A 13,331-nucleotide genomic window follows, 5' to 3' on the forward strand; every position below is an offset into this window, starting at 1 on the left:
TTGTTGTTGATGAATGATGAATTGAATTCTTGACTAATTGATTATTGAATTATTTGATTTCATTTCAAACCCAATTTTAGGTTCAATTTTTATAATATGTTTGACTATGTGTTAGTGTTTTTATAATATATAATGTGTTGGAATGATAATTTTGATAGGAAAATTTTGTTATATCACGTGTAGGTAATTTTTGCAAACAAATTATTGAAGCCATGTCTTTTAGGAAACAACTCTCTGGTAATATGAAAAGAAAAAAAAAGGCAAAGGATAACGAAATTGCCGAAAGTTTAAGAGGATCTCTTAATAAATTTTTCTCTACAAAGAATGAGTCAGTTGAAAATTTGAGAGAAAATAATGTTGGTGAAGAGCCACAAAATGTTATTGGGGAGTCTCATGATCATGAAAATGGTAGTGATTTAGAAGAAAATGTTGGTGATGAGTCTCAAGACCATGAAAATGGTGGTGATGTGGATTTAAATGTTGATGATGATCATATTGGTGTAGATGAAAATATTGAATCTCCTGAACCTATTTTCCATATAAACATTTATGATCCAAGAGTTTGGAATGGTCTTAATGCAGAAATGAGAGACTTGCTTGTAGAAAATGGGCCAATTCGAGAAACTAATCTCACTTATCCTAAGGACAAACTCTCTAGAAAATTTTCCTCACACTACTATGATCGAAAATTACCAACGGGTGAAATTTATGATAGGAAATGGCTCGTGTACTCAAAAGAGTTGGATAAAGTCTTTTGCTTTTGTTGTAAATTGTTTAAAACAATTGCCTCAAAAAGTGAGTTAGCAAAAGATGGAATTAGTGACTTTAATTTTTCTGTCATTAAAAAGGTAAAAGAAGCCAAATTTTTTTCTGTCATTCTTGATTGTACTCCTGATGCAAGTCATGTGGAACAAATGACTTTAATTTTGAGATGTGTTGACTTGTCAAGTAGGTCAATAAATATAAGGGAGTATTTCATGGAGTTTTTAAGTGTGGAAGATACATCAGGACAAGGACTTTTTAATGAGTTGCAAGATGTCCTAAAGTCTCTTGATCTTGATATTGATAATGTGAGGGGACAAGGTTATGATAATGGATCTAACATGAGAGGGAAACACCAAGGTGTCCAAAAAAGATTGCTAGACATAAATCCCAGAGCATTTTACATGCCATGTGGTTCTCATTGTCTTAATTTAATAGTTTGTGATATGGCAAGTTCATGTCTTAAAGCAAAATCTTTTTTTGGAGCATGTCAATGCATATATACGGTGTTTTCCAACTCTACAAAGCGTTGGAATATTTTGCTTGAACATATTGATGGTTTAACTTTGAAGTCATTGTCAACTACTCGATGGGAAAGTCACATTGAAAGTGTTAAAGCAATTAAATCCCAAGTAGCCCAAGTGAGAAATGCTTTGTTTACGTTGGTGGAAATTACTGAGAATCCCCAATTGAGTAGGGATGCAGAATGTTTAGCATCAGGAGAACTTTCCAGTTTTGATTTTGTATTAAGTTTGGTTATTTGGTATGACATTTTGTTGAAGATTAACATGGTGAGCAAAAAATTACAATCTGAAGACATGCGTCTTGATGTTGCTGTAAAGGCTTTGGAAGCACTTGTTACCTTTTTTTAAAACTACAGAGAAACTGGTTTTGCTTCTGCCATGCGTGATGCTAAAGAAATTTCACTTGAATCGGAAATTGACCCTGTTTTTCAAACTAAACGTCATAGACCTAGAAAAAGACATCATGATGAAGTTGATGGTAATGAGAGGGAACAACAGTCTGCTGAAGAATCATTTAGAACAGATTATTTTCTTGTTATAGTGGATATTGCTCTTTCTCAACTGAAACACAGGTTTGAACAGTTAAAGGCTTTTGAATATATTTTTGGCTTCTTGTTTGATGCACCGAAGTTGATTTCATTGGATGATCAACAACTAAAAGAAAATTGTATGAATCTTGAAGCACATTTGAAACATGGAAATACCATGGATGTAGATGGAGCCGACTTATGTTCCGAGTTACAGGTGTTGCAAATGATGTTACCTGAAGAAGCATTTTTCTCTAATAACCCTTGGACATCCATGGAAATAGCAAACTTTGTAAAAGAAACTGACATGTGTCCTAATGTCTTGATTGCTTATCGTGTACTGTTGACTGTACCTGTGACCGTGGCATCTGCAGAAAGAAGTTTTTCAAAATTGAAATTATTAAAATCTTACTTGCGGACCACTATGACTCAAGATAGGCTAAATGGATTAGCAATCTTATGCATTGAAAAGGATGAGATTGAAGACTTGGAGTATGATGATATAATTGATGATTTTGCTTCAAAAAATGCCAGAAGACAATTTCTTAAAGGTTGAAATTTCAAGGAGTTTTGCTAGGAATGGTTGTATATGATTGTATTTTTGATTGTCGGGGTTTAGGTATTATGTCCCCCCCGTTGTATATTTTCTCAAGTAATATAATTTGGGCGTGAGGGCCTAGCCCCCTAGCTTTGATTGGGTTCCAGCCCTCGTTAAATATTTTTTTTAAACATATGTTTCCGTATTAACCTCTCCCAAATCCTGCATAAAGCGGGAGCCTTGTGCACTGGGTACGACCTTTTATATGTTTCCGTATTAAAAAAGGCCACATTTTGAGCTTTCGCACTGGGCACCCAAAAACACAGGACCGGCCCTGTTCGTTGCATTTAGTTTCCATGCACAGTATGTTGGTTTGTATAATATATATATTTATATATAGTGACAGAGATTAGAAAAGATAAGTGTGCTAGAAATATATAGTATTTGGATGTGATCAAGGAATTTATTCAAGTACGTGGAGTTTAGCTATTGCGGTAGTGACATGGATCTTCGTTTTAGCTTAGGGATCGAGGAATTGGTGAGGAATATTGCTTGCTTGGCTTGGAAACCAGGTAGGGGGATCCTTACTTACCCTAGTTATGGAATTTTATGAATGTACATATATGTAAATATACGAATGCTTGTGAAAGTTGCATATATTTTGCTGTGATAGAACCATGAGGAAAAATGGTTTGTTTTATATCATGATATGCATGTTGTTTTATGCTACAAATCAATTGATGACTTGAGAGTGAAGGGGGCATAGCGACCGCCTTGGTTTTTGATCCCTTAAACCTCCAGAGGGGCTACTACGAAGGGATTAGTACCGCTACCTTTCTAGGAAAGGTACTTGGATATCTAAGGGTAGAGCATTAAAGGACACTCTCACTACACCTTACCAGAAGTATATTCGTTCGGAGTTGGTCCAGGTAAAGGGGTAATTGGTCATTAGACCGGTCATCAGGCATGTAGCGATTTATAGGGATCCCTATTTTCTTTTAAAAAGGAAATTGTGTGAGCATACAATCTATTTTTGAAACTAAAGCTTTTGTTGTGCATCAAACATTTTTCTATAGTATATATAGTGTTGTATACTATTTTCAAACCTAGCTGGGGTGGATTCACTGAGGGGAAGCGATGAACGTTTGTGATGCTCATCCCTACTTTATTACAGGACCGGTGCACCTACAAATAGACGATCTGGACTAAGGTCGGGACAAGCATTGTTTGTTTCTTGTCAACTTCTTTATCGTTCATTGACTTTCCACAGGTTTTTGTTTGTACATATGCTTGATTCCTTCCTTCTTGAAGGAATCTTTTGTAAGTAAACTTAGCACTTTGTACTCTCCAAATCATGCCTAAGAGTTGGTTAGTATATTTACTTATTTTAAACTCTTTGGTTTTGTTGTAAGTTGTAAACTTCATCTTTGATGCAAAAATTTTATCCAAATTCTGTTGCCTTATATTCTTCATTTTGCCAAAATGATTTCCGCTTCTGTACTGTTTAAAAATAAATTATTTTACTTCCCCTTAAATAGCTTTACGTCCTATTGGGAATGTAGTGCTACAGTGTTGGAATTTAACACTATAGTATTGCATTACTAATAGAGCGTGGCACTATTACGTGCCCGTTTTTGGGGCGTGACAAAATTTATCCTAGGAAGGTTAGGGGGTGCCTCGGCCCACGTGCCGCCGCCCCGAATCATTTGGAAAATTCAACTATTTCTAAAAATTACCAAATTTTACAGGCATGTAAAACAAGTCAAGGGGAACAATTTTCATACCTGAGCCAAGGTCCAATTCAGTCGGGAAACACCTGAATTTTACCTTGATCCGTCAGAAACCTTAGAAATGGGTGTCCCTTGATTCGTTCTCAATTCGAACCCCAAAGCCCCTAATCTTGTTTGGGCCTTGTTCCTAGGTTGAGAGAAGTTGAATAAGTGTGGTGGTTATCACCAGAGATAGCAAGATCAACGGATCGCCGTCGGGTGTCCTTCTCACCCACCGATGTTGCTATCACAAAACTAGGGTCAAACCCAGTCGGGTTTGGATGGGAAAATAAGAGAGGACATCGATGAGTTTGGTGGTGGTGTTGGATAGCTTCAACTCACTAGAAATCCTACTAAAAAGGCAACAGAAAGTCGCTAGAAAACAAGTTGGAATTAGGTGGGGTGTACAAGTCGACGGGATTCGGTGTTCCACACCTCTCTCTCTTCTCTTATTTTTGATTAGTCTCCTACCCTCCTCTTTCCTCATCTGATTCGTCCCCCAGATTCCTCTCTTCTCTCCCGCAACTCCTTCCTTCCTTCCCCTTATTTTCTATCAACTCATATTAAAATAATAATATAATAATTATGAGAAATATATAAAATAATAAATAGTAATCTTTACAAAAGTACTTTTCAGATTTGTAGTTCTGTAAAACCCCTATCGTAACTCCGGTTTCGATTCAAATTACATTTACGCGATCGTTCTGTCGAGAACTTCGAAAGTACGGTAAAATAGTAGTTCATATGGTGCAAGTGTGCCAACGAGGACGTCGGGCCCCTAAGGGGGGTGGATTGTAGCATTCCACATCGACCAACGGAAAGGGGGTAATGTGCCTTATATGTACATGCCTACCTCCTATAACACGAGGCCTTTTGGGAACTCACTGGCTTTGGATTCCATTGAAACTCTGAAGTTAAGCGAGTTCGGGCAAGAGCATTCCCAGGATGGGTGACCCACTGGTAAGTTCTTGTGTGATTCCCAAAAACAAAACCGTGAGGGAATGGTAAGCCCATAGCGGACAATATCGTACTACGGCGGAGACGAACCTGAGATGTGACATGTTGCTTACTGGTATGTAAGATGGATAGGATAACAGAATCCAAATTTCTCATATAAAGATGCATAGACTGCAAGATCTTCCTCTGAAAACCATGGTGGTAAAAGAAAAGGATTGGAAAGATAGATAAATATATTTGAAAAAGAAAACACCGGAAATTTGTGCAAGTGTTGAACTGGAAGTATTTCACCTTGTCCTTTCCCAAAGGCTCTCAATTGCAAGTGTTGAACTGGAAGTAAATCAGGAGAGACGAGAAGGAGAATGAAATGAGGATAGGAGAAAAGGGGGAAGGAAGGGGGAAAGGAGAAGGCATCGGAGCAAGGAAGAGATGGAGGGGTTTTATTTTGGAAAATTTTCATTCCTTTCGGTTAAAACCGACAGAAATATTTTTTAAATATAAACCAAGAAAAAATTTCATTACTATTGGTTATAACCGACAGAAAAAATATGGCGGCAAAAATCCCTCCAAAATTTTAAATTCCCCCCCCCAACCCCAAAATTTTGTTACGATTTTAAAAAATAAAATAATAATTGTTTGGTTTAATAAATAAATAAATAATATGTATTTAAATACAATACGTTTTTAAAAATTAAATAAATAATTGTTTGGTTTAATAGATAATAACCCATGTAAAATATGCAATAAAGAAACAAAAAGATAATTGTACAATGAAAATGTCATCACACAAACTAAATATTGTCTAATAAATACTTGAAAAACATAAATAAAAATTTAGCACAAATTACTTTTCCCACTTCAAAATTTAGGCAAATTTAACGGAGATTCTACGAAACTAGTTTCAATGATCTAACCGTCAAACTTGTTTGTAGATACTACAAGATCGCATACGTAAAAAATCGCAAAAAAAAAAAACGTTCAGAGTTTAGGTAACAGAACAAAAGTTTTCGAAGGTTATAAACGAAAAATCACAATTTGACGGTTATTTTAGCTCCGGCTTTGATGATTTTTTTACAGCTACACTCATCAACCCTATAAGAATGCAATGAACGAATTCGATCTTCAATTTAAAATATTTACACTAGTGGATACCACAAAATCTTATTTTATACTTAATGGAAGTATAATACTAACTCTAAGTGTTTGTTTAATCTACTGTTTTGACATGATATGCATTCTACGAAACTTTTTTCAACGATCCAATTGTCAAACTTATTTGTACACACTTCGAGATTGCATACGTAAAAAATTGTAAAAAAAAACATTAAGAGATTACGTAATGGAACAAAAGTTCTCGAAGGTTATAAACGAAAAATCACAACTTAACGATTATTTTAGCTCTGATTTGAATGATTTTTTACAGCTACACTCCTTGACTCTATAAGAATGCAATGAATAAATTTGATCTTCAATTTAAAATATTTACACTAGTGGATTGTCACATCCCGGCCCGGGACGGACCACTTCCCGAGCCCGCTCCACCACCGTAGCACGATATTGTCTGCTTTGGGCTTACCATTCCCTCACAGTTTTTTTTTTTTGGAACTCACGAGCAACTTCCCAGTGGGTTACCCATCCTAGGAGTGCTCTGGCCTCCTTCTCTCTTACCTTCGGAGTTCCTATGGAACCTGAAACCAGTGAGCTCCCAAAAGGCCTCGTGCTAGGTAGGGATGTGAATATACATTTAAGGATCACTCCCCTGGGCGATGCGGGATGTTACAATCTTTATTGTTACATCCGGCCTGGGTCCACCACATCCCGAGCCCGTTCCATCACAGTAGCACGATATTGTCTGCTTTAGGCTTACCATTCCCTCACGGTTTTGATATTGGGAACTCATGAGCAACTTCCCAATGGGTCACCCATCATGGGAGTGCTCTAGCCACCTTCTTTCTTAACTTCAAAGTTCCGACGAAACTCGAAGCCAGTGAGCTCCCAAAAGGCCTCGTGCTAGGTAGAGATGGGAATATACATTTAAGGATCACTCCCCTAGGCGATGCAGGATGTTACAATCCACCCCCCTTAGGGGCCCGACATCCTCGTCGGCACACTTCCGGCCAAGGATTGACTCTGATACCAATTGTTACATCCCAGCCCGGGTCCACCACATCCCGAGCCCATTCTACCACCGTAGCACGATATTGTCCGTTTTGGGCTTACCATTCCCTCACGGTTTTGATTTTGGGAACTCACGAGCAACTTCCCAGTGGGTCACCCATCATGGGAGTGCTATGGCCACCTTCTCGCTTAACTTCAGAGTTCCAATGGAACTCGAAGCCAGTGAGCTCCCAAAAGGCCTCGTGCTAGGTAGAGATGGGAATATACATTTAAGGATCACTCCCCTGGTCGATGCGGGATGTTACATGGGTACCACAAAATCTTATTTTATACTTAATGGAAGTATAACATTAACTCTTAAGTGTTTATTTAGTCTACCGTTTTGACGTGATACACATTCTATGAAACGTTTTTCAATGATCCAACCATCAAACTCGTTTGTACACACTCCCAGATCGCATACGTAAAAAATCACAAAAAATAAACATTCAGAGATTAGGTAATAGAACAAAAGTTTTCGACGGTTATAAATGGAAAATCACAATTTAACGGTTATTTTAGCTTCGATTTTTATGATTTTTTTACAGCTACACTCCTCGACCCTCTAAGAATGCATTGAACAAATTAGATCTTCAATTTAAAATATTTACACTAGTGGATACCACAAAATCTTATTTTATATTTGATGGGGAAGTATAACATTAACTCTAAGTGTTTGTTTAATCTATCGTTTTGATGTGATACACATTCTACGAAACATTTTTCAACGATCCAACCGTCAAACTTGTTTGTACACACTCCGAGATCGCATACGTAAAAAATCGCAAAAAACAAACATTCAAGATTAGGTAACAGAACAAAAGTTTTCGATGGTTATAAACGAAAAATCACAATTTAACAATTATTTTAGCTCCAATTTTGATGATTTTTTACAGCAACACTCCTCGACCCTATAAGAATGCAATGAAAGAATTCGATCTTCAATTTAAAATATTTACACTAATGGATAAATCTTATGAAGTATAACATTAACTCTTAAGTGTTGGTTAAATCTATCAATTTGATAGTATATGCATTCTACGAAACTAGTTTCAACGATTCAACTGTCAAATATGTTTGTATATAGTCCAAGATAGCATGTGTAAAAAATTGCAAAAAAAAAAAAAACATTCAGAGATTAGGTAATGGGACCATGAGTGAAAAAAAAAACATTAAGAGATTATTCTGACGGCCGTCCAAAATTTTGCTTTGTTCGTGTCGATTATATCCGACAGGGCCATGAGTGAAAAAAAAAATTTAAACCATGTGTTTATTTATTTATTTTTAATCAATATAATATTTTAAAATAATAAAATAGTCAATTTCTGTCGATTATAACCACCACCATTAACTTAAAAACCGCCGGAATATGTTAAAAATATTTATAAAAAAAAATTCAAACATACTGGCAGTTATAATAATTTTATGGCGGTTGCATCTAACACTAAATATCCGCCAATAATTTATGTCTGATATAACCGACAGGATTTCATTGTTATCCGACATTGAATGATGTGTCGAATATCTTTTATCCGACATAAAGGCTTATTAAACCGCCACCATCATCCGACACCTAAAGTTAATATTGTAGTAGTGGATGACCCGATTAGTTATTGTGTCACGTCCCGATCCCAACATACGTCCAGGATCAACATGCGACGTCACCAAGTATCCGTATGTCTAACATGCCCCGCCTCCGAGATATGCACAAACACAATTCACGATCCAACTGCGTAGTAATTTTTTTGTACACTTTATGGATGCATCTACCTCCTCATTAGACTGCCTACGTACCCTACACAGGGGTCAAGCCATTCGTAGTTCATCATTCACAACCCATCTACATTTACCACAGTACGTTCAAGCCGAAAGATATAACACTCCTCAATCAATTATTAGAACTTAACAAGTATGGAAGTACTAGATTCAGGGCTACATAACAATCCAATATGACAATCAACATTTCCACTTCATCCATCATATAAATCACTATGTTTTCAACATGAAACCTTAATCCACAACATGTAACATATCCAAGAAACAAACCACAATATTATTCTCAAGCCACATTTGAGCAAAGCGACTAATCATAATAATAATAATAATAATCATATCCCACATCATTCTGCAATCATTCTAATTAATCAATCCTAAAAATCAAAGAAGCATGATCTCAACATTTACTATGTTATTCAATCAATAAGGTCTCGTATCAATTCACAAATTTTAATAAAGGATCCCTACATAATTCCCCACCTGGATTCCAAGTACTAACATGATAAGTCTAATTTATACACAATGTCTACTATGAACAATTCATATTCACTCGATTCTAAGGTCGGACTACCTTTATGGAGAATAAGCAAGAGTAGGGATTCCAGACCACTCAACGGAATCCAACCAAAATACCAAGCGACCTCTTGTACTCTCTTCAGACTTAACATTTGTACACTCAGTGTCTACACCATGGGAATGGTGCATCGGCATCAAGAACTCGGATAGGCTACAAAGCTTGTGTGAGTGACAATAATACAAAGTATGTGATAATAATAATAAAATCAGCCATCAATCACAGTTTATAAACCTCGAATACAAATCATTCGTAAGGAATCAATACCAAACCTTTGAAAACTCTGAAGGAGTCCCAGACATCCAACGGTTCGTCTGAAACAAATCACAACATCTCACAACCATAATCTCATACAACACAATGAAAAGTAGGGCTAGAGCGACACAGTTCGGCCAAAGCCTACTTCTTTGAAGCTATCTCAACCAAATATAACAATCGTTGATGTATATGATTAATTCATGAGATAGTTTCATATATATATATATATATATATATATATAGATCAACAAAGAAAATATTCACTTTGGTCTTATATATTGTTGGGGCGGCTGATACCAGAAGGATTTTATTTTCCATTGAGTATACGGAATGGAACAGTATCTTGAAGAGTGAAAAAGGGAATGAAAGCAAAAACAGAAAAAGAAGCAAAATGGGGAGTTTCAATAAAGGAAGTTGAAGCTGATGATGGAATAACAAGTCTTCGAGGTGTTCGTTAATTTTGACCATCTTTTGTTTTTGTTTCTTTTTCTTTTTTCTTTGCTGCGGCTGCTACTCCAACATGAATGTCTCTCTCTCTCTCTCTCTAAAAAGAACATGCACACAAAAGGAGATATCTGGCCTCCATTCTCTTGGAGAAGAGTAAAGGGGAATAGAGGCAAACTGTAAAGAAGAGCAAAGAGAGGTGGGCAGCTAATGCATGATTCGATTCTCTCCTCGGGAATCGCTTCCATGCATGAATGACTACGACTAACTTATTCATATTATTCCTCAGACTCAGGGTGTATTTGTTGAATTCTTCCTCATGAAATCCTAAAAGGAGATGTTAATTACTCAGAATTACTCTTAGTTCTACTTTTTCTTTTTGCTACATTTCTTACTTAGTACTATTTTTTTAATATTATATTTTATAATATACAAGATATTTCATCAAAACTAAAATGCTGAACGTACATGTAAACCTCGTTAAAATTTGACTGGCTGGATAATCCCATCATAACAGAGAAGAAGACAATGAAGAAATGAAAGAAAACAATGGAACTTCTGCATTTCTTAAGAGAGAATAAATTGTATTCTTATATGACTGGATACAAATGAATTGAAAGAATGAGCATTTATACTCTTACAGAGCTTAGACAATAAACAATCTTCTAACGACTTTCTAATATAACTTAACAAATCAATAACCAATACTAATGACAAGAATCCTATGTAGTACCGTGGCATTTAAGTATATTAATTGTACAAGTGGTTGTATATCACTATCAGAAGATACGGCTTGCCCTACAAATCTTTGCATGACGGAAGAAATTTCGTCAGGTAAAAGACCTTTACCAAACTGATATTTCAGTTGATAGGGTAAAGACGGTCAACATTTAGGGTTTACTCAAAACCTTTATACAACGGACTGTTGCCGTCGGGCAAGTAATATGTCGTCGGGCATAATTATGGCACGGAACAGCAAAGGGTTTGCTCGACAAATTAAGTATTTGTCGGCTAGGAAGGATTTTCCTAATAACATGGTTCGTCAACTAAGTGTATTGTATTGTGAAATGATTTTCATTACCTCAAAGGATAAGTTACAAGAGTATTTATATGGAAGCTAAATACAACAGACTAACAGAGTAAAGGAAAGTTACAAGTGTGGTAATTTTCCTAACTAACTTTTAACTGTTTGTTATTACTATTATGTTGAGTTACTTGAGTAACTTTCTCTTCACACCCCCTCAAGCTAAACGGAGAAGGTTGAAGTGATAGCTTGGACCGGAGAAAAAGAAAGCGTTGCCTAGGAAGGGATTTGGTATGAATGTCAGCAAGTTGATCCTGACTGCATACAAATTGGACAGCCAGCAACTTGGCAAGAACAAGTTCCCTTATGTAATGGTAATCTATTTCCACATGCTTGGTACGAGCATGGAAAACAGGGTTGGAAGCAAGGGCGATCGCAGAAACATTATCACACCAAATTTGAGGAAGAGAAGGCAGCTTGAAACCAATATCAGTGAACAATTTGCAGATCCATGTTAATTCAGCAGCAGTGTGTGCCAAGGACCTATATTCAGCTTCGGTGGAGGAACGAGCAACGGTGTGTTGCTTCTTGGCACTCCAGCTGATGAGAGAGGATCCAAGAAAGATGCAAAATCCCCCAGTAGAACGTCTATCCCAGGAACAGCCTGCCCAATCAGCATCAGAATATGCGTTGAGAGTAAGAGGAGCCGAGTTTTTAGGAAACCAGAGACCATAGCCAAGTGTTCCCTTAAGATAGCGAAGTATGCGCTTCACTGCTTGAAAATGGGGTTCCCGAGGAGAATGCATAAACTGACAGACCAAGTTTACTGAAAAGGAGAGATCCGGACGAGTCCATGTAAGATACTGAAGAGCACCAACAATAGAGCGATATTCCTCTGGATTATCCAATGGAGAACCAGTGAGATCAAGCTTAGTAGAACCAAGAGGAGTGGTGCAGGGCTTTGCTCCATCCATTTTAGTGCGTTTGAGAAGATCTAAGATGTACTTAGATTGATGAATAAAGATTCCTGTAGAATCTCGGGTAACCTCCAAACCAAGGAAAAAATGCAGATCGCCTAAATCCTTAATGGGAAACTGATCACTAAGTTGAGAGATAACATTAGTGCAGGCTGTGGAAGAAGGTCCGGTGACAAGAATGTCGTCAACATAAACCAAAACAATCACCAAGACAGGTTGTTGCAACACAAACAAGCTGTGATCAGATTGTGAGGCCTTAAATCCCATAGAGAATAGAGCAGATTGCAGTTTTTCAAACCAAGCCCGAGGAGCTTGTTTCAAGCCATAGAGGGATTTTTGCAAGTGACAAACATAAGAAGATTTGTCCTGATCAATGAAGCCTGGAGGCTGAGACATATACACATCTTCCTTGAGAGAGCCATGCAAGAACGCATTACTGACATCCAATTGATGCAGAAACCAATTTGACTGAACTGCAAGAGTGAGAAGAAGTCGAATTGTAACTGGTTTAGCCACTGGGCTAAACGTATCACTGTAATCAATACCCTCCTGCTGATTGTAGCCCTTAGCTACTAACCGGGCTTTATAACGGTCCACAGAACCATCAGGGTTCCTTTTAATCCGGAAGACCCATTTGCACCCAACGAGATTGTAAGAAGGATCAGAAGGAACCAATGTCCAAGTTCTTGTATTTTGCAGAGCATTAAACTCATCCTGCATTGCAGTTCTCCAATGGGGATATTTGGATGCCTGAATGTATGTAGTTGGAACAAATTCAGTGTTTAAGTTGGAAGGAAGAGGATGCTTGGTAACAGTAAAGGCCTTGGGTTTAAAAATTCCAGATTTGGACCTGGTTTGCATAGGATGAGTAGAGACAGGAAGGGTTGGAGGTGGGACAGGGACAATATCAGGAACTGGGACAATATTAGGAACTGAGACAGGTGCAGGTACAGAAACTGATTCAGATGCAAAGTTAGTAGGACTTACAGAGGGTGGAGGTTGAAAGACAGGGGGAGAGGTAAGGGATTGTGAACGTGTAATAGA

The 13,331-nt window shown here is 37.2% G+C and overlaps 2 protein-coding genes across 2 annotated transcripts; both read left to right on the forward strand.

The window, feature by feature from the left end:
- The first annotated feature begins 212 nt into the window (after positions 1 to 212).
- LOC114827146 (uncharacterized) lies at positions 213 to 1,634 on the forward strand. Its single transcript, XM_070804465.1, has one exon. The coding sequence runs from the start codon at positions 213 to 215 to the stop codon at positions 1,632 to 1,634; it is 1,422 nt and encodes a 473-aa protein (XP_070660566.1).
- Positions 1,635 to 1,664: 30 nt separating this feature from the next.
- LOC139187857 (uncharacterized) lies at positions 1,665 to 2,369 on the forward strand. Its single transcript, XM_070804466.1, has one exon. The coding sequence runs from the start codon at positions 1,665 to 1,667 to the stop codon at positions 2,367 to 2,369; it is 705 nt and encodes a 234-aa protein (XP_070660567.1).
- Positions 2,370 to 13,331: the final 10,962 nt, after the last annotated feature.

Source organism: Malus domestica, chromosome 09 (assembly GCF_042453785.1).
Source record: "Malus domestica chromosome 09, GDT2T_hap1".
NCBI classification, from domain to species: domain Eukaryota; kingdom Viridiplantae; phylum Streptophyta; class Magnoliopsida; order Rosales; family Rosaceae; genus Malus; species Malus domestica.